We start from the raw sequence: 22801 nt of genomic DNA, 5'->3' as shown, positions 1-22801 counted from the left end.
AAGAATTTCTGCTCCAAAAATCCCTAAAAAAACCCCGTAAGTATGAACATGTCCTAACTCACAGGAATGGAAACATTTTGAGGCTTTAGTCCTGGAGTCCATCCTCTGCAGTACTCCATAACACAGTGTCTGCAAAATTGATATTCTGATTTGGTTTTCATCCTAATGCTGGAGTCACACTAGCATATGGCGTCCGATGCGATATGCTAGTGACAGCTCCTGCTGTGCTGCGAGTGACATGCTACTGTGCTCCGATCCTCTCACATGATAGCATCGGAGCACAGCTGTGGAGGTAATGGAGAAAGTAATTTCTCCATCTCCTCTGCTGCCAGCGGCAGCCTATAGTGTACGTCACTCGGATGATATTAGAGTGCAGTGCAATTTTTCACTCGCACCCATAGACTTTTATGGGTGCGAGTGAGCCTCGCCTCACTGTCAATCGCAGTATGTTGCAATTGTTCTCTCATGCCCAGTTGGTATAAGAAAATCACAGATCTGAGGTGCCGCATAGAATAACCCTTGGCCAAGTGCTATGCGATGGTTTATCGCATAGCACGCTGCCGTGTTATACGGTAGTGTGACTCCAGCCTAAGTCATATTGCAAGGCTCGTTAAAGGGTCGCTAGTGACTTTTAGGATCGTTGCTTCCAACAGATGATGCTATTAAGTTCTAGTCCTCTTCCTCTCTGAAGCGGCAATTTGCATATTTAATTTGCCTTTCATTGCAATTAATGAAATAATGGGATTGACACTGAGGAAAAATATCCAGTAGATTCTAGAAGGGTATCCAACTGTTGTAGCTCCACAATCTGGTTCTTATATGACACACTGTGTAAAAATAAATCTCAAGTTATATAGAACAGATCATCATGTCCAACTTTTTTCAATATTGGCTAAAAACTTATATCTGTTAGGTGTCGGGTTCCTGCCACTGCACAGCAGGAATCCAGAGCCTTGCACCCAGTGGTCTCCCATTCTTCTTCGGCCGCAGTGGAGCCTGCTCAGCAGATTTGTCGGTCCTGGCGGTCTGCTCAGGCCAACTACGTGGGTTTGCTTGCTGCTGCCACCTATGGCACAGCTATGACAATGCATGCTGCTCAGCAGCGAGATTCTCCAGGGACTAAGTCCTCTTGTCGGGCCACTGAGCATGCCCGTGGAGTGATCTCCCATTGGAGATCGAGGGTCACGTGCTCACATCCTGCTCGTGTTCGGATTGGCCCATCCGAGAAGCCAGGAAGGTACCGGACACCCGTGGCTATAAAAGGTCTGCATGGCCTCTCACCCATGCGCTAGTATAGACTGTATTTACAGACTATGTGGAGTGAGTGATGTATGCACGTATGAATGTCTCTGGTGAATGACTCATTAAGAAACGCCTACCCTTGGTATGCATGTGTTGTGCAGCCTAGCCTGCTAGCGCCCAGGCTTAGGCGTAGGTAGGTCTGAGGTTGAGTCAGACATCTGGCCTCACCAGGGACTCGGCACGCCTCAGTACACGTGCTCCATAGCCAGCGTCTATAGCGGTGCTCGCGGCAGCGATGCCGCGCGTTCAGTGGGCCTAGAAGGACTCTAACCCCGTGTCCTTGGGGTAGAGTTCTGTGGCCGTACACTGTGCGCCCTTTTGGCCGAGCTCTGTGAGTTAACAGGCTCCGGCATCTTCTTTCAGCGGTGGTGCGGCTCTGTGCAGTAACAGAGTTTGCCCTGTTGACATTGGGTGACGGAACCCACGTGTGACTGGTTTTACACCGCTTAATTCTTCCGCCATTACTTAGCAGCAGTGTACCACCTCTGCATGGTGGACCCCGGGCTGCGAACACACCTACTATTATTTTATAATTTGGTGCATTCCGCCAGCCCTAACAATATCATAGTATTGTGTATGATTAATAGCGGACAGATTGAGCAGTTAAAATAGAATAATATATGTTAGGGCGGCACGGTGGCTCAGTGGTTAGCGCTGCAGCCTTGCAGCGCTGGGGTCCTGGTTTCAAATCCCACCAAGGACAACATCTGCAAGGAGTTTGTATGTTCTCCCCGTGTTTGCGTGGGTTTCCTCCGGGCACTCCGGTTTCCTCCCACATTCTAAAGACATACTAATAGGGAATTTAGATTGTGAGCCCCATCGGGGACAGTGATGATGATGTGTGCAAAATGTAAAGCGCTGCGGAATATGTTAGCGCTATATAAAAATAAAGATTATTTATTTATTATATGTTTAATTTATTTTCCCTGGAGGAAAGAATGTTGACAAATATTTATCATTTTTTTTTATAGTCTTATATGTTAGATAAAATATTTATCCAAGAGTTCACCCTTTCCCCCTTGCTTTGACTTAGTTTGAGTCAAATGACTGCATTTATCTTTTCAAGTTTTATAGTCCCTGCCGCATACTTTATACAGAGACCAATGTACTTCTTACACTTTGACGCTTAGTGATGCTTCTTCTCAACAACATATACTTGTTCTTCCATCTTTTATGCGTACAATAGATTGGAAGAGGAGGAAAAGACATGAGGGAAATATTTTCTACATAAAGCTGTCTTCTTTCATTTTTAGCCTTCTTTGAATCCAGGTGGGAGATATGAATCAGATGTAGTGCTCTTAAACCGATGGAGCATGCGGCGTTATGAAGTTCAGCGAGGGGACATTGTCTCTCTAGCGTAAGTGGACATTTTCAGTTTGCTTGAGATCTTTGTTTACTGTCTGATCTGTGAGATATCTTGAATATGAATATGCTGATGACATGTCCCTAATTACTTTTACTCAGGTTATGTCTTGCATGAAAAAAGTGAAATGTTTAATTTGTATTTTCGTTACTAAAATTATTTGAATATGTTACTGAATTTGTTACTTTGACATTCTGTAAATGAACAGGAAGAAAAAAATTGCGAAAGGCAACAAGCTTTCTTTAAAGGGTGTGTCCAGTTTTGGGGTGAAAGTCTGCAGTCACTCACACTTTTGAATCCTCATAGTCTGGTCACAGCATGCTGTAAGGATTCTCCAATGCTGGCAGAGAATTGCTGTAACGTACGTGCCATCAACAGAGTGCCTGCCGGGGCGTGACTAGGCGTAGATCTGACTCTTCGCTAGATCCCCTGAAGATGTGGTTAAACCTGGCTCCACATGGACACCAGGTGCCAGTCCAGCACACACCTCGGACACACAGCAGCAGACCCCCAAAAGGGTAGGAAGCCGGTACAAGCAGGAATTGAGTGGGCACGGCAGGTACAGGCAGGCTCTCCTGATGTACAGGAAGGCATGGAACGTGTACAGGAAGACCCAGAGGATGCTTTTAGGCGTGGCTGGTATACAGGAAGGCATAGCGGGTGCAGGCCCGTACTGGCAGGTACATGCTGGTACACAAAAACTGGGGACCTGACAACTAGCAAGCGTTCACACAAACTGACAGAACATGTTGCTCAAGCACCTCCCAACAGGTGAAGGTGCCTTAAGTAATAAGTGTCTCCCAGCCATTGGTTTGGGACACTTTAGGACAGTGCGCACTATCATTTTAAGTGCCCGATGATCTACCCGATGTGGGCAGACACCAGGAGACCTCTGCAGCAGGAGGAAGTGCGGGCTGAGAGGAGGATGGGAATCGCGCAGGGACACAGACGCTACAATTGGATACTTACGTTCACTTGCTAGACCTCGCTTAATTTACTTGTAATGATGAGCAAGGGCAAGGCAATGCATGTCTGGTTTGAATGTAGTCATACTTGTGGTCACGTGACCTCTCACTCTTGCTGCCAGCACCGAAGAGTCCTGATAGTGTGCAAATAAACTTATAGATGTACACACCCCTTTTGGGATGAAAATTCCAACTACCAAATTACCGGAAGGATAAATAGACCCAATTGAAGGGTTTTTAAAATTACAATAGTGAACCTGTGTTTTTCTTCTAAAACTTGACTCATACGTTTTTAGAGTCCTATCCACTTTGCTAATTATCTGTCACAGGTTTACCGTGACAGAGAGGCGCCAGAAGACAGCAGTGTCTGATTTCTCGTACTCCTGCACTGATTATAAGCACTTCACTTTTTTATTAAATTGTGTAGATTGCTTTTGGCAGTGCAGGGGTTAATCTACTCTGAGAGCTCATGGAGCATTTAGGCTCTCAGCTGTGCACCGTTATCCACTCCCATCACCTATACAAATTGGATCCTGGCTAGCACTCATTATCAGAGTTAGCTTATGCTTCAGGTTGTTATTGGTTATTATAGGAGAAGGCGTTTGGTGGGTTTACCTGTGACTGTTGCTAGGTTTTGAGCGTGTGATGATTCCCTTTCTTGTCCTACTTTGGTTTAACACCGTCCTCCACTCCCCGATGCATACCTTTGTTATATATGTGAGTATGTTTGGTATTTTGTGTTACCCCTGTCCGTATTACCTTGCTAGTCTTGTTGGTGTACTACTACTCCCCTCTTCCCTAGGTGGGGGAAGGGTACAAACTGAGGGCGGATTCAGGAGCTAAGGTAAAGTACATGGCCCCAGGGCATCTTCACTATCAGAAGTAATATGGAAAACCAGGCGATCTAGGGTGCCCCAAGCGTTAAGGACAGAAAAGGAGCCCCTGGTCCCGTGACATCCGGCAACAAAGTTATGACATTATTTATTTACACTACGAGATATATACTATCCTACCTATACCATGGCTGCAGCCCATGGATTAATACGTCATCATTTGTATACTTTTTTTTTTCATAAGTTGCACAAATATCACTAAAGCTGGCTAAAATCAACACATAGCCTCCTAAAAAAGTTTCACCTGTATAGGCTTCCTCAGGGGGCTAGGGCTATATAGACGAAATTTGTTGGGGAGGCTATGTGTTGATTTTAGTCAGCTTTAGTGATACCTGTGCACTTTATGAAACATACCGTAGCTCTCCAATTTTTTAAAGAGATTATAATAAAAGTAAATATTTAATACATCCCTTTAATTGGGTTCTATTTAATCTGACAGTGTGCAATGACTGCAAACTTTCATCCCAAACCTGGACACGATGCATTATTTTGTTGTGATTTAGGCAGAGAAACTCACTGTTTTCCCGTGATGTACATATGTCCCTATACATATTAGATAGCTGCCAGCTGTGAGTTTCCTTCCTTGACTTCCCATACACAGGAATGCTTGGCAAAATGTTCCTGTTTTCTCTAAAAGTTGCTGCCAGAATACTTGTACTTGTGGAATGCACTGATTTTATGCCTGCTGTTAGACTTTGCTCCTTTTTTTGCTAATTTAACTGTAGAAGCTATAAGACTTTCTGCTATTTGTGGTCTAGGGTCAGAGCCAAAAGATGGCACTGTTTCACAAATAATAATGAGACCTAATTACATTGGAAATGTTAGTCAATAAAAGTCCATATGAAAGCAGAAGCCTGTGTGTAAAAGATGCACATAGTTATTTGTGCTGTAAGGAGGTTTGCCACAGTTTCTTGACCTCACCTCTACTTATCGCATTTTAACCTTTTGTACTAATGCAGTTTTTCATGAATGGCCATGATTCTCACTTGGATCATATCCTTTGAAATTGTACACAGACAGACCTCGTAGTCAGCCAACAGCTAAGGAGAGAATATTGTGATTTTATCGCACAGTAGCATTACCATTAATGTATTAGTACATGATTAATTGACTTCTGCTGTCCACATATCTGGTGGATCTCACATCCTGCTGTCAGAATCTCAGTGTAACTAGCATTCTACATACTGGATGATCCACAGGGGTTCTCATTACTCTTCTGTCTTTAGCCTTACAAGGTTACATTACACTTAGCTTGTGATGGAGGAGATACTCACCCACCTGGAATAGGTCACAAGATTCATGCTGCTGCAATGGTACTCTTCTCCTTTATGCATTCAAGAAACACAGTAAAAATTAAAGTTACGTCGGAAAGGGTAATTGATATGAATTATTGCTCATATTAATATTATTAATGTATTAAACATTTCTATGTGTGTGTATGTGTATATATATATATATATATATATATATATATATATATGTATGTATACAGGATGGTCCAAAAGTAGATGGACAGTATGTGTAATAGGGTTCTGAAGGGGGAGATTTATCAAACATGGTGTAAAGTGAAACCTGACTCAGTTGCCCTTAGCAACCAATCAGATTCCACTTTTCATTCTTCACAGACTCTTTGGAAAATGAAAGGTGGAATCTGATTGGTTGCTAAGGGCAACTGAGTCAGTTTCACAGATCCAGTTTTCACAGATAAATCTCCCCCAAATCTGTTTTCTTTTCAGATAATTCAGATAACCCATAATGGCAAATAATTTAAATACAGATCAAAGAAAATGGATTTTAAAAGAGTATTGGAAATCTCAAAATGCTGAAACATTTAGAGCAAATTGGGTTGAAACATTTGGTACTCAAGCCCCAAAGAGACAAACCATTTATCGCATTCATGACAAATTCGATGCCACTGGCTCAATCCTTAATGCTCCAAAAACTGGTCCACCCAAAACAGCCTGTACAGAAAATAATAAACAACTTGTTGCTGAAACATTTGTTCAGAGTCCAAAAAAGTCCACCAGAAGAGTCTCTTTCGAATTGGGAATTTCACGAGCTTCCATCATGCAAATCCTGAAATCTATTGGGTGGAAAGCTTATTGTCCACGTCTAATTCATGGTTTATTGGAGGATGATCCAGACAGGCGGCTGCAACATAGTGAGATTATGCTTAACGAAACTGAAGAAAATCCAGTAATTTTAGATAACATTATGTGGAGTGATGAAGCTTCTTTCACATTATCTGGCCATATTAACAGACGTAATTGTATTTACTGGTATAATGAGAATATGCATTTAACATTAAAGCAACAACGAGAAATGAGCCTGGTGTCAATGTTTAGGATGGCATTTCAAGTTTTGGTGTTTTTGGACCATTTTTTTTTGATGGAACAGTCACAGGAGATAAGTATCTCAAAATTCTAATGAATCAAGTTGTTCCCCAGTTACAACAAAAGTCTAATTCAAATGACCTTTATTTCCAACAAGATGGGGCCCCTCCACATTATTCAAGAATAGTCCGCGAGTATCTTGATGAAACATTTCCTAATAAATGGATTGGCCAAAGAGGCCCACTTGATTGGCTGACACCTTCACCAGACTTGACCCCAATGGATTTTTTTCTTTTAGGGAGTTTGAGTACAAAGTTTATAGTCGAAAACCAAAAAGTGTCAGTGATTTGAAAAATTACATAAGAAATGCATTTCAAGAAATTAGTACCCAAAGAGACTTGTGCAATAATGTTTGTCGACGCATAAGAGGCAGACTTCAAAGCTGTGCAAATTGTGATGGAAAACAGTTTTAGCACCTGCGTTGATAAAATTTAAAGGCTTTTGTATTATTGTTCAGAATAAAATTTAATTGTCAATGTTATGCTTGTCTCAGTAAATATAATTTTATATATAAATCAAAATAAATATTATTTTCTGTCCACCTACTTTTGGACCACCCTGATATATATATCGGGCATGTCGGATTTAGTATAGCACATGTATTCAGCACATTGCTCATAATTTGTGTTCCTGAAAGCCTGCTTTGTGTTGTGTCCTTATTCATCATGGAGTCGTATTAATAAATTGACATCTGGGTGAGACCATTCCCCTTGGCAAAGTGTTGTGGTGTTTAAAGGGGTCCTGATTTAAATCCCCAAATAGATTTTATCTTCTGTATAACAGCAGGGCTCTTGTGATTTGTAATGGGAATGTAAGTATTGTCTGTAATCCATTCTGTTTACTCCAGTACAGGAACTCAGTCATTTTTATATTATGCATTGCTTATATAGCTCCAACATATTCCGCAGCTCTTTACATTTTCTTTGTTGTCCCCACTGGGGTTCATAATCTAAATTCCCTATCACATATGTCTATGGAGTGTGGGAGGAAACCCAAGTAAACACACTTGAGGACATACAGACTACTGAACCAACATGCTGCCTTGTAACTGGGTAGAAAAGTAGTATGCTTCATTTATAAAAATAAATACAGGTGCTTCTCACAAAATTAGATTATCATCAAAAGGTTAATTTATTTCAGTTCTTCTATACAAAAAGTGAAACTCGTATATTATATAGAGTCATTACAAACAGCGTGATCTATTTCATGTGTTAATTTCTGTTAATGTTGATGATTATGGCTTACAGCCAATGGAAACTCAAAAGTCATTATCTCAGTAAATTAGAATAATTAACAAAAAAACACCTTCAAAGGCTTCTTAAGCGTTTAAAATGGTCCCTTTGTCTGTTTCAATAGGCTCCACAATCATGGGGAAGACTGCTTGACTTATGTCCAGAAGGCAGTCAGTGACACACTCCACAAGGAGGGTAAGCCTCAAAAGGTCATTGCTAAAGAAGCTCACAGTTCACAGAGTGCTGAATCCAAGCATATTACTAGAAGGTTGAGTGGAAGGAAAAAGTGTGGTAGAAAAAGATGCAAAAGCAACAAGGATAACTGCAGCCTTGAAAAGATTGTTAAGGAAAGGCTATTCAAAAATTTGGAGGAGATTCACAAGGAGTGGACTGATGCTTGAGCCATTGCTTCAAGAGCCACCACACACAGATGTATCCAGGACATGGGCTACAAGAGACACATTCCTTGTGTCAAGCCATTCATGACCAATAGACAACGCCAGAAGCGTTTTACCTGGGCCAAGGAGAAAAAGAACTGGACTGTTGCTCAGTGGTCCAAGGTGTTGTTTTCAGATGAAAGTAAATTTTGCATTTCATTTGGAAATCAAGCTCGCAGAGTCTGGAGGAAGAGTGGAGAGACACACAATCCTAGTTGCTTGAGGTCTAGTCTGAAGTTTCCACAATCAGTGATGGTTTGGGGAGCCATGTCATCTGCTGATGTAGGTCCACTGTGTTTTATCAAGACCAAAGTCAGCACTGTGTACCAGTAAATTTTAGTGCATTTCATGCTTCCCTCTGTCTACAAGCTTTTTGGTGATAGAAATTTCATTTCCACACTACCAAAAGTACCAATGCCTGGTTTACAAGCAACAGTATCACTGTGCTTGATTGGCCAGCAAATTCGCCTGACCTTAACCCCATAGAGAATCTATGTCGTATTGTCAAGAGGAAGAAGAGAGACACCAAACTCAACAATGCAGATGATCTGAAGAATGCTATCAAAGCAACCTGGGCTTCCATAACACATCAGCAGTGCCACAGGCTGATCGCCTCTATGCCACGTTGCATTGATGAAGTAATTGATGCAAAAGGAACCCCAAGTATTGAGTGCATTTTTTGAACATACATTTCGGATAGTATTCTAATTAACTGAGATAATGACTTTTGAGTTTTCATTGTCTGTAAGCCATAATCATCAACATTAAGGGTATGTGCACACGCTGCGGATTCCGCTGCGGTTCCGCAGCGGTTTTGGCCGCTGCGGACCCGCAGCAGTTTTAGCTGCGGTGTACAGTACCATTCAAATGAATGGTAAAAAAAAACCCGTGTGTAGATGGTGCGGAAAAATCCGCGCGGATTTGCTGCGGTTTTGAAACCGCAGAAAGAATTGACATGTCAATTCTTTCTGCGGAATCCGCAGCGGGTTCTTATCTCCACCATTGTGGAGATGGTGAATCCGCAGGACCAAACCGCTGGCTAAACCGCAGATAATCCGCAGGTCTTTTTACCTGCGGTTTATCTGCGGTTTTTACAAAATCCGTGCGGATTAATCCGCAGCGGATTCCGCAGCGTCTGCACACACCCTAACAGAAATAAACACTTGAAATAGATCACTCTGTAATGACTCTTTATAATATGAGATTCACTTTTTGTATTGAAGAACTGAAATAAACTTTTTGATGATATTCTAATTTTGTGAGAAGCACCTGTATGTCATCCTATATAAACTGACCTAAATATATTCCTGTGGAAAATTAACATATGTATTTAACTTAAATGGTTTCACAGGACAGCTATTTAAATCACTCAAAAAGCCAAATAGATTTTTGTGGTGAGCATCACAGAATACATATTACCCCAAAATTAGGCATTTATATAAGCGTTCTGGGTTTATCGGTTCCCTGAATCTTGGCAAATATTTCAGTACTTGCAGTTTGAGAGTTTCCATTTAAGAGAAAATCCACTTTCATAATGTATATATTCTGAAATGTCACAAAGACCTTTTAAAAGAGACCACTGGCATGATGGCTGTAAGGAACTGTGAAGAACTGTAAAATATTCTAGTCTTTGTAATTGATAGCTAGGGATTTCTGTTTCAGAAAAACTTTGATTTCACCTATGACACTGTGACCTGCTTAAAAATGTATCATGCCTTGCTTCACAGCAATTTGGTGCTGTTAGTGCATGTTTTAATCAAGTAGGGTAAATGCCTAAACTCTTAAAGGGAACCTGTCAGCAGATTTTACTACCAGAAACAAAGCACATTTATGTTAGGTCACTGTAGAATCATAGAATGTTAGGGTTGGAAGGGACCTCAAGGGTCATCGTGTCTAACCCCCTGCTCAATGCATGATTCACTAAATTATCTCAGAAAGATATCTGTTCAGCCTCTGTTCGAAGACTTCCATTAAAGGAGAACTCACCACCTCTTGTGGCAACCTGTTCTACTCATTGATCACCCTCACTGTCAAAACTTTTTTTTAATATTTAATCTGTATGTTCTCCCTTTCAGTTTAATTCCATTGCTTCATGTCTTTCCATGTGCAAATGAGAATAAGGTTGATCCCTTCACACTGTGACATCTCTTCAGATATTTGTAGACAGCTATTAAGTCTCCTCTTAACCTCTCCTCTTTTTTGCAAGCTAAACATTCCCAGATCCTTTAACCGTACCTCGTAGGACATACTCTGCAGTCTGCTCACTGTCCTGGTAGCTCTTTTCTGATCTTGCTCCAGTTTTTCAATGTGTTTTTTAAAATGTGGTGCCCAGCATTGGACTCAGTATTCCAGATGAGGCCTGACCAAGGAGGAGCAGAGGGGAATAATTACATCAAATGTTCTAGACTCTATGCTTCTCTTAATACATACCTAGAACTGTGTTTCTCGTTTTTTTGTTTCTGCATCACACTGTTGACTTGTGCAGTCTGTGATCTATTAGTATACCCAAGTCTTTTTCACGTGTGCTGTTGCTTAGTTCTATTCCTCACATTCTATAGATGTAATTTTTGTTTTTCTTGCCCAGATGTAGAAACTTGCATTTCTCCCTGCTAAATACTATTCTATTAGTCATTGCCCATTGTTCAAGCTTATCTAGTTCCTTCTGAATCCTTTCTTTGCCTGATCTCGTGTTAGCTATCCCTCCTAGCTTTGCATCATCTGCAAATTTGATCAATTTGCCATCAGTTCCCTTATCTAGAGCATTTATAAAAATGTTGAACAATACTGGGGCCAGGACAGAGCCTTGTGGTACCACTTGAATCACTTTTCCAATTGGATGTCTATCAATTTATTACCACTCACTGAGTATGATCACTGAGCCAGTTATGAATCCACCTAACCGTAGCCTTGTCAATCCCATACTTGGTCATTTTTTCAATAAGAATGGTATAATATACTTTATCAAATGTTTTGCTGAAGTCGAGATATACTATACCGCATTTCCCTGATCCACCCAGTCAATGATTCCATCATAGAAGGAAATTAGATTAGTCTAGCATGACTTGTTTACTGCAAACCCATGCTGGCTTTGGTTAATTACTGTATTCTTAAGGGCCCGTTACACATAGCGATATCGCTAGCGATATCGCTGTAACGTCACTGGTTTTGTGACGCAGCAGCGATATTGCTAGCGCTATCGCTACATGTGATACTTACCTCCGACCGGCTCCCCCGCTGTATGTCGCTGATTGCGCGAGAACGTCCTGGACCATTTCTCATCGGGCGCTTCCTGTGGCGCCGACGAGCGACTCGTGGACGCGGGCAGAGGACGTCAGGATCGCCGCGTCTGCCAGGTAAGTAGTGACCCCCGACCGCTGCTATGCCGCTGGTGAGATCTGCCTGTGTGGCAGCTCACTAGCGACCACTTAGCGATGCATCAGCGATCCATATAGTTGTCGGGATCGCTGGTGCATCGCTTAGTGTAACGGTACCCTTATCCTAGTACTTACTTACATGCTGTTCAATAATTTGTTCAAACAATTTTCCTGGTATAGACGTAAGGCTCACTGGCCTGTAATTTCCTGGCTCTGTCTTATTTCCTTTTGTGAAGATAGAAGATTGGGCAAGGGCAAATGTCCCTGACACTTCTGTTTTCCTGGATTTTCAAAGATTCTGGCTGGTGGGTTTGCAATTTCCGCTGCTAACTCTTTCATTGAAATTAGCTAAGTGTTTCCTCACTATATCTCTGTTTATGGATAGTGTGGTTTCTTTTATTCTTTCGATGGCACTGTGAAGATCAGTTAATGTTGCATTTGTTTCCTTAGTGAACACATGCAAAATAGGAATTTAAAAGTTCGGCCTTCTCAACAAAATTTTTGACCACTACCTCCTTTTAATCCTGTAAAAATCCTGTAGCATCTTTTGGCTTTTCTTTTGATTTTGACATACCCTCAACTTACTTTTTTGCTACTTTTGGTCTCCCTTGCAAGCCTTACTTCATTACTGGCTAAACTCTTCTAACTCTTGCCCTGCATTCCCTGCAAACAGTATTATATTCTTCTTTAGATATGACACCCCCCCTTTCTATTTGATATACATTTCTTTTTTCCTTTTAACAAGTGATTAAGTTCTGTGTTCATCCACTCTGGTCTCTTTAAATGCTTCCAATTCTTCATTTTCAGGATTGTTGCCGATTGTGCGGTGAGAATTTCATTTAGCAAAATCTCACATCAATTTTGGAGATTTCTGTATTTTAGAACATATAACCATTGGACCTTTCCTACCCTCTTTCTGAATCAATTAAAATCTGCCTTTCTTAAGTCCAACCTTAAAGTCTGAGTCCTCGCTGGTCTTCCTCCTCTTGTAATAAAAAATTTGAGGATAGCATGATCTCTGCCTCCTAAATTCCCAGCCACCTTTACTTTCTCAACCATGTCCTTTTTGTTGGTAAGAATTAAGTCCAAGATTGCAGATCCTCTTGTTTTCTATATTTTGAAACATAAAGTTGTCAGCAAGAGAAGATAAGAATGTTCTGAACCCAGTACTATTGCCTGAGAGATTCCCAACAAATATCTGTGTAGTTAATCTCCCATGATCCACTTTGTCATACTTTTTTGAGAACAGAGACATCTGATGTAAAAAGAGTTCATCCATATCTTCAGTTTGACCAAGTGGCATATAGTTAAAAACACCTACAATATTGTCCTTTCTGTACTTCTCTCCTTGAATTCTGTAATCCAGAATCAATCCATATCTTTGTTTTTGTAATCCTTTTTTGCATTCCAAAGTAATTTTCTATTCAAACGTTATGTTAATGCACCGCAAGGAGGTTTGACCCTGCACCTACAGCTCTCCATCCTCTTTCTAATTTTCTTCACCCGCTGCTGTCCTTCGCTCCCTGATTGACTAGTTATTATTGTCCGAGTAACCTGCATCCCCGCTAGAAATCTTGCTCTGGTGATGTCATTCCCAGTTGTGGTGCATGCTCACTAAAATTTAGAAGACTCATTGAGATCAGGACTATGGAACTGTTCATTAGCTGTCGCAGAATGCAACCAGCTTGGGGAGTGACAACAACCATGCAAGATTTCTGGTGGGGACAAGCAGGCCACCTATAAGTGTAAGACATTTATAAGATTAGAGTGACCTATCAATCAGAAAGCAAAGGACAGCTGCGGGAAGGAAAAATTGGAAAGAGGACAGAGAGCAGTAAGTGTTGGGCCAAGCCACCTGCACTTGCATCTCATTAGCATAAAAATAGAATAGAGGATTAGTTTGGAATGCAAAGAAGGATTACAAAAACAAAAATGAAAAAACACTAAGGTTCCTCAGCTTCCATGAAAGGGTGTGGAGCATGGAGTTCCTTGCACAAATGAAGCCAGGGCATCTGGGGCATGGACATCAAAAACAAAGGAGGAATTCAGCGAGGAAACTTGTAAATGTTTTTAAAGCTTATCTTTTAATTAAGCCATATAAAAAGCTCTGTTAAGAACCGGTAGACTAGTAGACAGTACAAAAAGCCATCAGCGACACGCGCGTCGGGCAGGTACAATACTTGTGGGTCAGGATACTCTGTAACAATTACTTACCATCTGTTTGCATTCATCTCTTTACTTTGGTCAGCCTTTGTCATTCATCCTAGGCTGTTACGCACTTTGCAGACATTCATACGTGTTTCTCCTTATGTGGCTCCTTTTCCCACATCTTTGTTCACAGATATGCACTTTTACTTCTAGCCATTGGAAATTTATTTATTTATCGTTTTTTATAACTGTATATTTTTTCTGTGGTCACTTTAATAACATTTCTGTAAATATATTTGCAATTTGCTTGAACCTTTATGTATTATGTAATTTTTAATATACACACATGGTGTTTTAGCTTAATTATGTTTTGACAATTCATTACCTTATTATTTACTACCCCTGTTATGTAGCCATGTATCATATTTCTAGATTCTAAGTACAAAAAGGAAGTCACAGATCTACGTGTTTTGACGGAGTGTCTTAATCATGGTCGCTTGCGGACTGGCATACAGGCATTTTATGTTAGTAAAGATCAAATGGTGGGTGTGACCACGCCATGACACAATTTTCGCTGTTAAATTCTGATGTGTGTTTGAGTGAGATCCTAACGGAGGGACAGATCAGATTTGTAGCTTAACGAGCTCCCACATTGCAAACAATACTGTTTCCCAGTCTTCTATCTGCCCCGACCGATGGCTGCACACCCAGCAGCTGCCAATCCTGTTTCTCAGTTCAGAGTTCACGCCCACCATTTGATCTTTACTAGCATAAAATTACTGTATGTCAGACAGCAAACAGACCATGAGTAAGACACTCTGTCGAAACACTTAGGTCTGTGACCTCCTTTTTGTACTGTCTAATAGTCTACTGTTTCTTGATGGAGCTTTTTATGTGGTTTAATTAAAAGCTAAGTTTTAAAAATATTTACAAATCTCCTCGCTGAATTTCTCCTTCCTTGAGGCTGTGGGCCCACGTAGCGTTTTAAAACGCTCACTAAAAACCGGACTCCTTCCCAGAAATCGCGCGTTTTTTTCAGCGCGATTTCACCGCGATTTTACCACGATTATGATCGGGATTTTGCAGTGATTTTCGTGTGCGATATTCAAGCACTTTCCAAGCGATTTGAAGCATTGCTTGGAAAGTGATTGACAGGTTGGTCACATTCGTCAAACATAGCGTTTGACAAGTGTGACCAGGTTTTTACTATTGAGGCTGCCTATGCGGCATCAATAGTAAAAGATAGGATGTTAAAATGCTAAAAAAAATAAAAAAATCGGGGTATATTTACCTTCCGGCGTCCCGCGCTGCATTCCCGGGCCTCAGCGTTCCCAGTAATGCCTTGCGAGACCTGTGATAACGTAGTCTCTCGTTGCTATAGCGATCTCGCGAGACCACGTCATTACAGGCCTTGCCGCAAGGCATTACTGGGAACGCTAGGCCGGGAATGCAGCGTGGGACACCGGAAGGTAAATATACCCCGATTTTTTATTTTTTATTCTTTTTTTTACAGGTGTATGGTATCCAGAGCCTGGAGGACAGTCTCCTCTCCTCCACACCGTGGGTACCAACCGCACATGAGACGCTTAACTTCCCGCATGGTGGGCATAGCCACATGCGGGAAGAAAGCGATTCTCATGCATTCCTATGGGTGCGGAATCGCGGCAATTCTTTGCGATTCCGCACAAAAGAATGAGCATGCTGCGATTTTTTCCGCGATGCGATTCCGCCGCGGAAAAAAGCGCAGCATTAGTACAGCATGTGCGGAATACCATAGGAATGCATGGGGGGCGTTCTGTACACGATTTTTAAGCGTTTTCGCGCCGAAAATCGCGGCAAAAACGCTTAAAAATCGCTACGTGGGCACATAGCCTGACAAAAACAAAAGTATGGATTGATTCTACATTGCAGCAAACTACTCAAAAAATGAATACACCAAACGGAGTCCAAAACATTAAGACTCAAATAAATTTATTACATAATTACCAATAAGTATACAGAACCAGACATAGTAACATACCATAATTACAGCAAAATACATATAAAAAATGCATGTAAAATGGACAAAGTGAGCACTATAAATAAATAATCATACAAAAATGATGAGGATAATGATAATAATAGAGTGCATAATATATATGGGCTGAAAAAACAGCTCCTAATAAAGTGCATAAAAAATACACAAAAATAATATATAAATCCAAATCATATATACCAGTAATGTGTGGCTCAAAGTGTCCAGGCTCCCTCCAACGTACGTTTCGCCCATCGTGGCTTTTTCAAGGAGTGTAATACAAATGAGATAAGGGAAGTATATATATGTAACCCCAACCAATGAAAACTATAGTTCCTAGATTTAATATCAATAAACAAAGCCCATGTGCAAAATACATAGCAATTAGCACGAATGATAAATAACGTCCAAAAAGTGACATATTAATATATAGGTGATAAAAAGATGATTATCATACTTGGAACGCACGCTACCGCCGCCATCACAAAAACCGGAAGAAGTTAAGTACCCGCCCCTGGTCGCGTCATTTCCGGTTATGGGGACATTGGTAGTGACCAGTGTTCTATGTTATATGCTTCCCTTCCTTCCGGTTTTTGTGATGATGGCGGTAGCGTGCGTTCCAAGTTGGAACGCATATGATTATACCGATATCCCTCTCTGATTTGTTGATTTTCACCATGTGCTTCCGGTTTCGGGATGACAGTGGTGACGCAATACCTTTTGTAAGATTAATAATCATCTTTTTATCACCTATATATTAATATGTCACTTTTTGGACGTTATTTATCATTCGTGCTAATTGCTATGTATTTTGCACATGGGCTTTGTTTATTGATATTAAATCTAGGAACTATGGTTTTCATTGGTTGGGGTTACATATATATACTTCCCTTATCTCATTTGTATTACACTCCTTGAAAAAGCCACGGTGGGCGAAACGTACGTTGGAGGGAGCCTGGACACTTTGAGCCACACATTACTGGTATATATGATTTGGATTTATATATTATTTTTGTGTATTTTTCATGCACTTTATTAGGAGCTGTTTTTTCAGCCCATATATATTATGCACTCTATTATTATTATTATCCTCATCATTTTTGTATGATTATTTATTTATAGTGCTCACTTTGTCCATTTTACATGCATTTTTTATATGTATTTTGCTGTAATTATGGTATGTTACTATGTCTGGTTCTGTATACTTATTGGTAATTATGTAATAAATTTATTTGAGTCTTAATGTTTTGGACTCCGTTTGGTGTATTCATTTTTTGAGTAGGTCATTGAATTTATAATGAATATCCATTTATGATTTATTATTTGGTGAATTTTTTCATTTAGTTGTTGGCTTATTACAGCAAACTAACAAAGGTGTGTCTGGTTTGTGGTACTAAATCCTGCTGACAGGTTTCCTTTGAAAGGAGTTTGTAAGTCCAAATTTACACTTCAAACTAACCTAAACACATAGGTATGTGTAGGATGGAGCAGTAATAAAAACAGTTTTTAATTTTCAGATCCGTCCCTCCATTGCGCGAAAAAAAATAACTTTATTGCAACTACTACCCCTAATATCCCACATCATCCTGTCAGCCAGAGCCACCGGACAACTACCTAATTGCTATGTGGTTAGTTTGAAGTGTAAATTTGGTCTGACATACTCCCTTTAAAAACTAATATACCGTACATGAAAAATGTGCATTTGTCCTGTAAGTGTTTTTACTGTAGTCAAAGCCAAGTGTAGATAGCCTCAAATATATACAGTATTAATAAGTTATCCTTATTTTTATTTCTTTTTGGCAAATATGCTATGAAAAATATTGTGCCTGGTGCTCAGAGACTTATCTGCTTTACTTTTGTCTTAAATCCTTTTGGCAACAATGTTTTTTTTAATGGGATATCGCTATAGCTCAATAGTTTCCAATTTGGTCAGAGCTGTTTTTGCTGCAGGGTGAGTATTTGTCACAATGTGTCATTGCAGTATTTTTGTAGCTCTTCTGCCAGCACATCTGCTTTTATTCCGTCAGAGACTGAGGATAGTTTTTCTTTCTTGAGTGAATGTTCAATGTATAGCTTATCATGTGCACTGTACATTGCTGTGCAAAAGTGTATGCTCCCCTTCCTGATGCCTATTGCTTATTTAAAGCAGTGAATCATTCCTGATCTATTCAATTTTTTGGAAAGTACTATTTTTCCCCATAATGGTATGTGCAAGCGTTGCAGATTTGCTGCCGATCAGCAGTGGATTTGCTGCAGATCCGCAAGTGTGTGACCAACCAATGTTATTTAATAGGAAAAAAAAAGCTGTGCACATGCTGTGGAAAATTCCGCACGGAATCCGTAGCGGTTTATGTTTATTTTCCACAACATGTCAATTCTTTTTGCGTATCCGCATGCGTTCTTACACCCATTCCATTAATGAGATCCTCATGGCTAAAAACGCATGCCAATCCGCAATGAATCCACACAAAAAAACGCACAAAATCTGCAAAAAAACACTCGGATTTTTACCTGCGTTTTCTGCCAATAGATGCAGATAATTCAGCAGACAAATCTGCAATGTGTGCACATACCCTAAGAGTTATGCTGAATTCACACATCTATACGCCATGGTTCGAGTCTGGAACGTGATTCATGCACTGGCCATGGGTCACCTTACCCGAACTTTAAAGCCTCCATAGGTATATAAGAGGCTATCAAATTGAGGTCAGGAGATCCCTCAATGGTCCTTGAATCACGGTCTGTGATTAGGCGGCATACAGACTTCTGTGAAAAGTATTGGGGTATTGTCTGATTTTTTTTATCTAAGAGCACTCGGACTCATTGTGTGTGTACTGTTTTAATCCTCAAAATCGGATCAGTATAGCACATACTCGGAGTTTAACAGATCCAATTCTTGGATGCTTGATTTGAACTGATGTTAGAATACATCCGTGTGCTGCCTCATAAAAACAATTTGGGTGTGTGAAGGTGGCCTCAGTCATATTATTCCTTTTGTAGGGGCCTAGTCATGGTAACTAATGCAGCTTTATAGTTCCTTGCGGTGATATGCCAAAATAATTTTTCCTCCTTGCATAGTAGTGCCGTGGAGCCTTTACATATAACAAGAGACCTCTTTGATCTTCTATTCCTTTCTTATAGAGTAACCATTGTTGTAATTTGTATTTCATAAATGAGTAGTACATATGAAAATAAGTAACATTGTAATATATCTTATCCAGGAAATCTGCTTCTTTCTCTGCCAGAATTGTTCATTCATTATCAAAATTCTCAATTCTGGGGTACAATCTGTTTTCAGTGCAGACAGACCATTACTGAGATAGGAGATGGCAGCAGCTACTGATAAGATTCTATCTAGATAGAAGCAGGAGGGAGGAGCTCTGTCTCTAGCTCATCCCTCCTCCCATACATAGAACTGTATCTGTTTTTAATGACCAGCCAGTCAAAACTGACAGCTGCGGGCTGCAACACTCAGCTGTCAGCTTTAGCAAGGTTGGTTATCAAGAATAGAGGGGACCCTACCGTGATTTTTAAAATGATTTAAATAAATATTTTAAAAAAAATGATGTGGGCCTGCCCCCCCATTTTTGACAACCAGCCAAGCTAAATCAGACAGATGGGGCTGGTATTCTCAGGCTGGTAAGGAGCTATGAATATTGCCCCCCAGCCTAAAAATAGCCCCCAGCCACCCAGAAAAGGCTTATCTATTATATGTCTGGCACTTTACCCTGTGGCGATGGCAAGTGGGGTTCATAATAAAGAAATTGTGTTATTTTATATGGAAATTGAAGATTATGTTTTAACATGTGATAGATTCAAATGTCATTTGAACTTTGACTTGTAAAAAGCATGTGACTATTGGCGCCAAATTTCAAATATGGAGTGTATTTAGTCTGGCAACAACGCTAGTTTTTCATGTATGTCATCCCCTGAGGAAGAAGCAATTATTACTTCAAAACGCGTTGGGAATAAAAACAGTAATCTTTCATCTCAACTGGAATTGTGTCTATTGTTTAGCAGCGCACGAAGTCCATAAAAAAAGATCCATAAGGTTTTATATACTGGCGGTCACTGGTTTGGCCCTTGGACGTGCAGCAGCTGAACGTTTATTCTACAGGTTTTATCTGTCCTACAGCGGGTGAGTGAATATTTTATATTCATCGGATAAGACCCTATTTGCGCTTCTTTTGTTCCTACAGTATAAATCATAGAAATAAAAAACAACCATATCCCTCACCTGTCTGTCGTTCTGTCCCACACCATAATCCATGTCTGGGGGATAAACCATTTTCAACCTGAACGTTGCTAAGATGCAACCATCCGGGCTGAAAACCACTCAGGAATAAGCTGTTGGTAGCAAAGCCTCAGTGACTAGTGGTGACGTCATTGAGGTTACCGCAGGTCACTGAGGCTGCGTTCTCAGCCCTTGAACTACAGTGATCTCGGTGAGGTCACCACTAGCTCAAAAATCTCATGGTGCAGTGGTGAGTTCACCGTGAGAAATTTCTTCTCAGATGACAGCGCGAGAAACACTCGGTGTTCTAGGTGCCAAATCCAAACAGTAAAATGGACTTCCTGGCAAAGTCCATGCCTGAACAGTAGGTGTTCGGTACGGACCCCGAACTTTGCTGTTTGGGTTCGCCATTAACATGAATCACAATGTATATCAAACTTAGCGTAGATATCGTTCAACTCACAAAAGACAGGTTTTTTTTTCTATTTTTGTTTTTTGGTTAAATTGAATTCTGGTGCATTAGTTGGAGGAATGTTTCCTGAAGCTTAAACATTTCCAAGATCACAATTCAGAGTAAATTTGTCAGAGACACCACACTACACTTGCTCATAGAGCCAGTGCACGTGTCCTGAGTACAGAAGCAGTGCTAAGAGTTACCTGGGGAGCAGGGCAGCAGAGGTGACAAAGCGTGCTTCAAGTTAATAGTGTCAGAGAAGCCAGAGAACTCAGATTATGGCAAAGCAGAAGTCATGCACAGTACAGACCAGCGAGGTACAGGAGGGATAAACAGACGGGAGGTCAGACAAAGCAAAAGGTCATACACAAGATATCAGTACAGTACCAGGGAGGAGACAGAGCGGATAATCAGGGCCAAGCAGAGATCAAAACCAAACAGACATAGGAGGTACCAGGCAGAATCCAAAGCGATATCCAGGGAACAGACCGAGTCATGCACAGAGAATCAAGTAACCAGAACACAGCACTAACACACTCAGGGGTCACCACACAATGCCAAGGGCGAAAGTATAACTGACAGGGATGGGAGCGTCCTGAGGCTATATGAAGCCTCCCCCAGAACCAGGGAGAGGCCACAATCATAGCCCCAGGTGTGCAGGTAAGCCTGCACCGGGATCACAACCTTTAACCACAGAAATGCCAGTCATCAGCACTGGTTCCAGACATTAACCCCACGTGTGCGAGTCAAACCCGCACTGAGATCATGACAAAATTATTTTTCTTCCAGGTAGTCTGTAAAGATAGTATGGTAATTTTTATACTACTTCTTTCTATTTTGTAGAATAAACGAAGAAAAAAAAACTGTTCAAATTGTATGTTAATTGCATTTTTCTGCTTTGAAGGGTTTTATAGGCTTACTTTTTTTAAGCTGTCTAAAAATATCAAAGTCAGGCTTGTTTTCCCCGGTCTCTCGAGCGCTGTCACTCCACCACTATCCCCAATCTTTGCTGGTATGGCTGTAGTGTTGATATCACGAATACAGCACAAGAGCTTTACAGACAGTCACTGGAATCACTGTTCTTTTCCGTCTCAGAACAAGCATGTGATTTTAAAAACATGGAAAGCTAATTTAATGTGGGCGTTGCAAGGACTTTGTTGCCACCCAACATACACATATTTAAAGGGTGACTGTTTCCATCTCGGAAAGTGTTGGCATGTTGCTAGGATGTGCCATCAATTTATGGCTGGTGGGGTTCCTTCTGCTGTGACCCACACCAGTCTTCCCCTTCATGTTTTTTTCTGAATTGAACTACCATATACAACAGACTATTGATACATAACATATTAATTGTTTTATAAAAAAAAATGAAATGGTACTCAGCTGAAACAGCAGATATGCATTGTAATATAGACAAGAAGCAATTTTATAATATGTTCACTGTAAACCAAGCAGGGACATCATGTTCCATATAATAAGTAAAAGGAATATGCTAGGCTTATCCCTCATCCATGCAGAGTTCCACTACTTTCTTAGACAAAGAATGAAGTGGCGTAGCATATTTTCAGGATTTTGCTACAGCTCCCCATTTTACAGATTTTGAAGCACTCATCAAGCGATCAGCAAGTTATCCTTGATCTTTAGATAGTTTTAATCTTTTAAAAAAGAATTTGAAAGCAAAGAGTAAACCACATTAATAGTGTTCATGACCACCAGTTCACTGAACTGCAGCCCTAAGGCTACTTTCACACATCAGTTTTTTGCCGTCAGGCAGGATCCGGCTATTTTTAGAAAAAACGGATCCGGCGTAAATTTTGGAGAACTGTAGAAATGGATCCGTTTTTCTGCCGGATCAGTCTAGCAGGTTATATCTGATTCCAATTGGATCTGAGCATGCGCAGACTTAAAAAAACGGATCCGGTGGCTGGATCCGTCTTTTTCTGGATCCGGCGCCCATAGACTTTCATTGTGGCAAAAAGCCGGAAGCTGTTG

General features: G+C 40.7%; 1 protein-coding gene across 5 annotated transcripts in view; it reads left to right on the top strand.

Moving 5' to 3' along the window:
• IMMP2L (inner mitochondrial membrane peptidase subunit 2) overlaps positions 1-22801 on the top strand; it is a 1728396-nt gene that overhangs the window by 43064 nt on the left and 1662531 nt on the right. For 3 of the 5 annotated variants that reach the window (XM_073573288.1, XM_073573292.1, XM_073573291.1), the window contains exon 3: positions 2556-2659. In XM_073573288.1, the coding sequence (XP_073429389.1) occupies positions 2556-2659 (104 nt within the window). Of the gene's footprint in view, positions 1-2555; positions 2660-5749; positions 5836-6259; positions 7375-22801 lie in introns of those variants that run through there. The other 2 variants (XM_073573293.1, XM_073573289.1) reach the window with 2 other exon arrangements.

The sequence above is a fragment of the Dendrobates tinctorius genome, unplaced genomic scaffold (assembly GCF_039654945.1).
Source record: "Dendrobates tinctorius isolate UK_male_01 unplaced genomic scaffold, ASM3965494v1 ptg000035l, whole genome shotgun sequence".
Taxonomy (NCBI): domain Eukaryota; kingdom Metazoa; phylum Chordata; class Amphibia; order Anura; family Dendrobatidae; genus Dendrobates; species Dendrobates tinctorius.
This window is presented reverse-complemented; position numbering and strand designations above follow the sequence as displayed.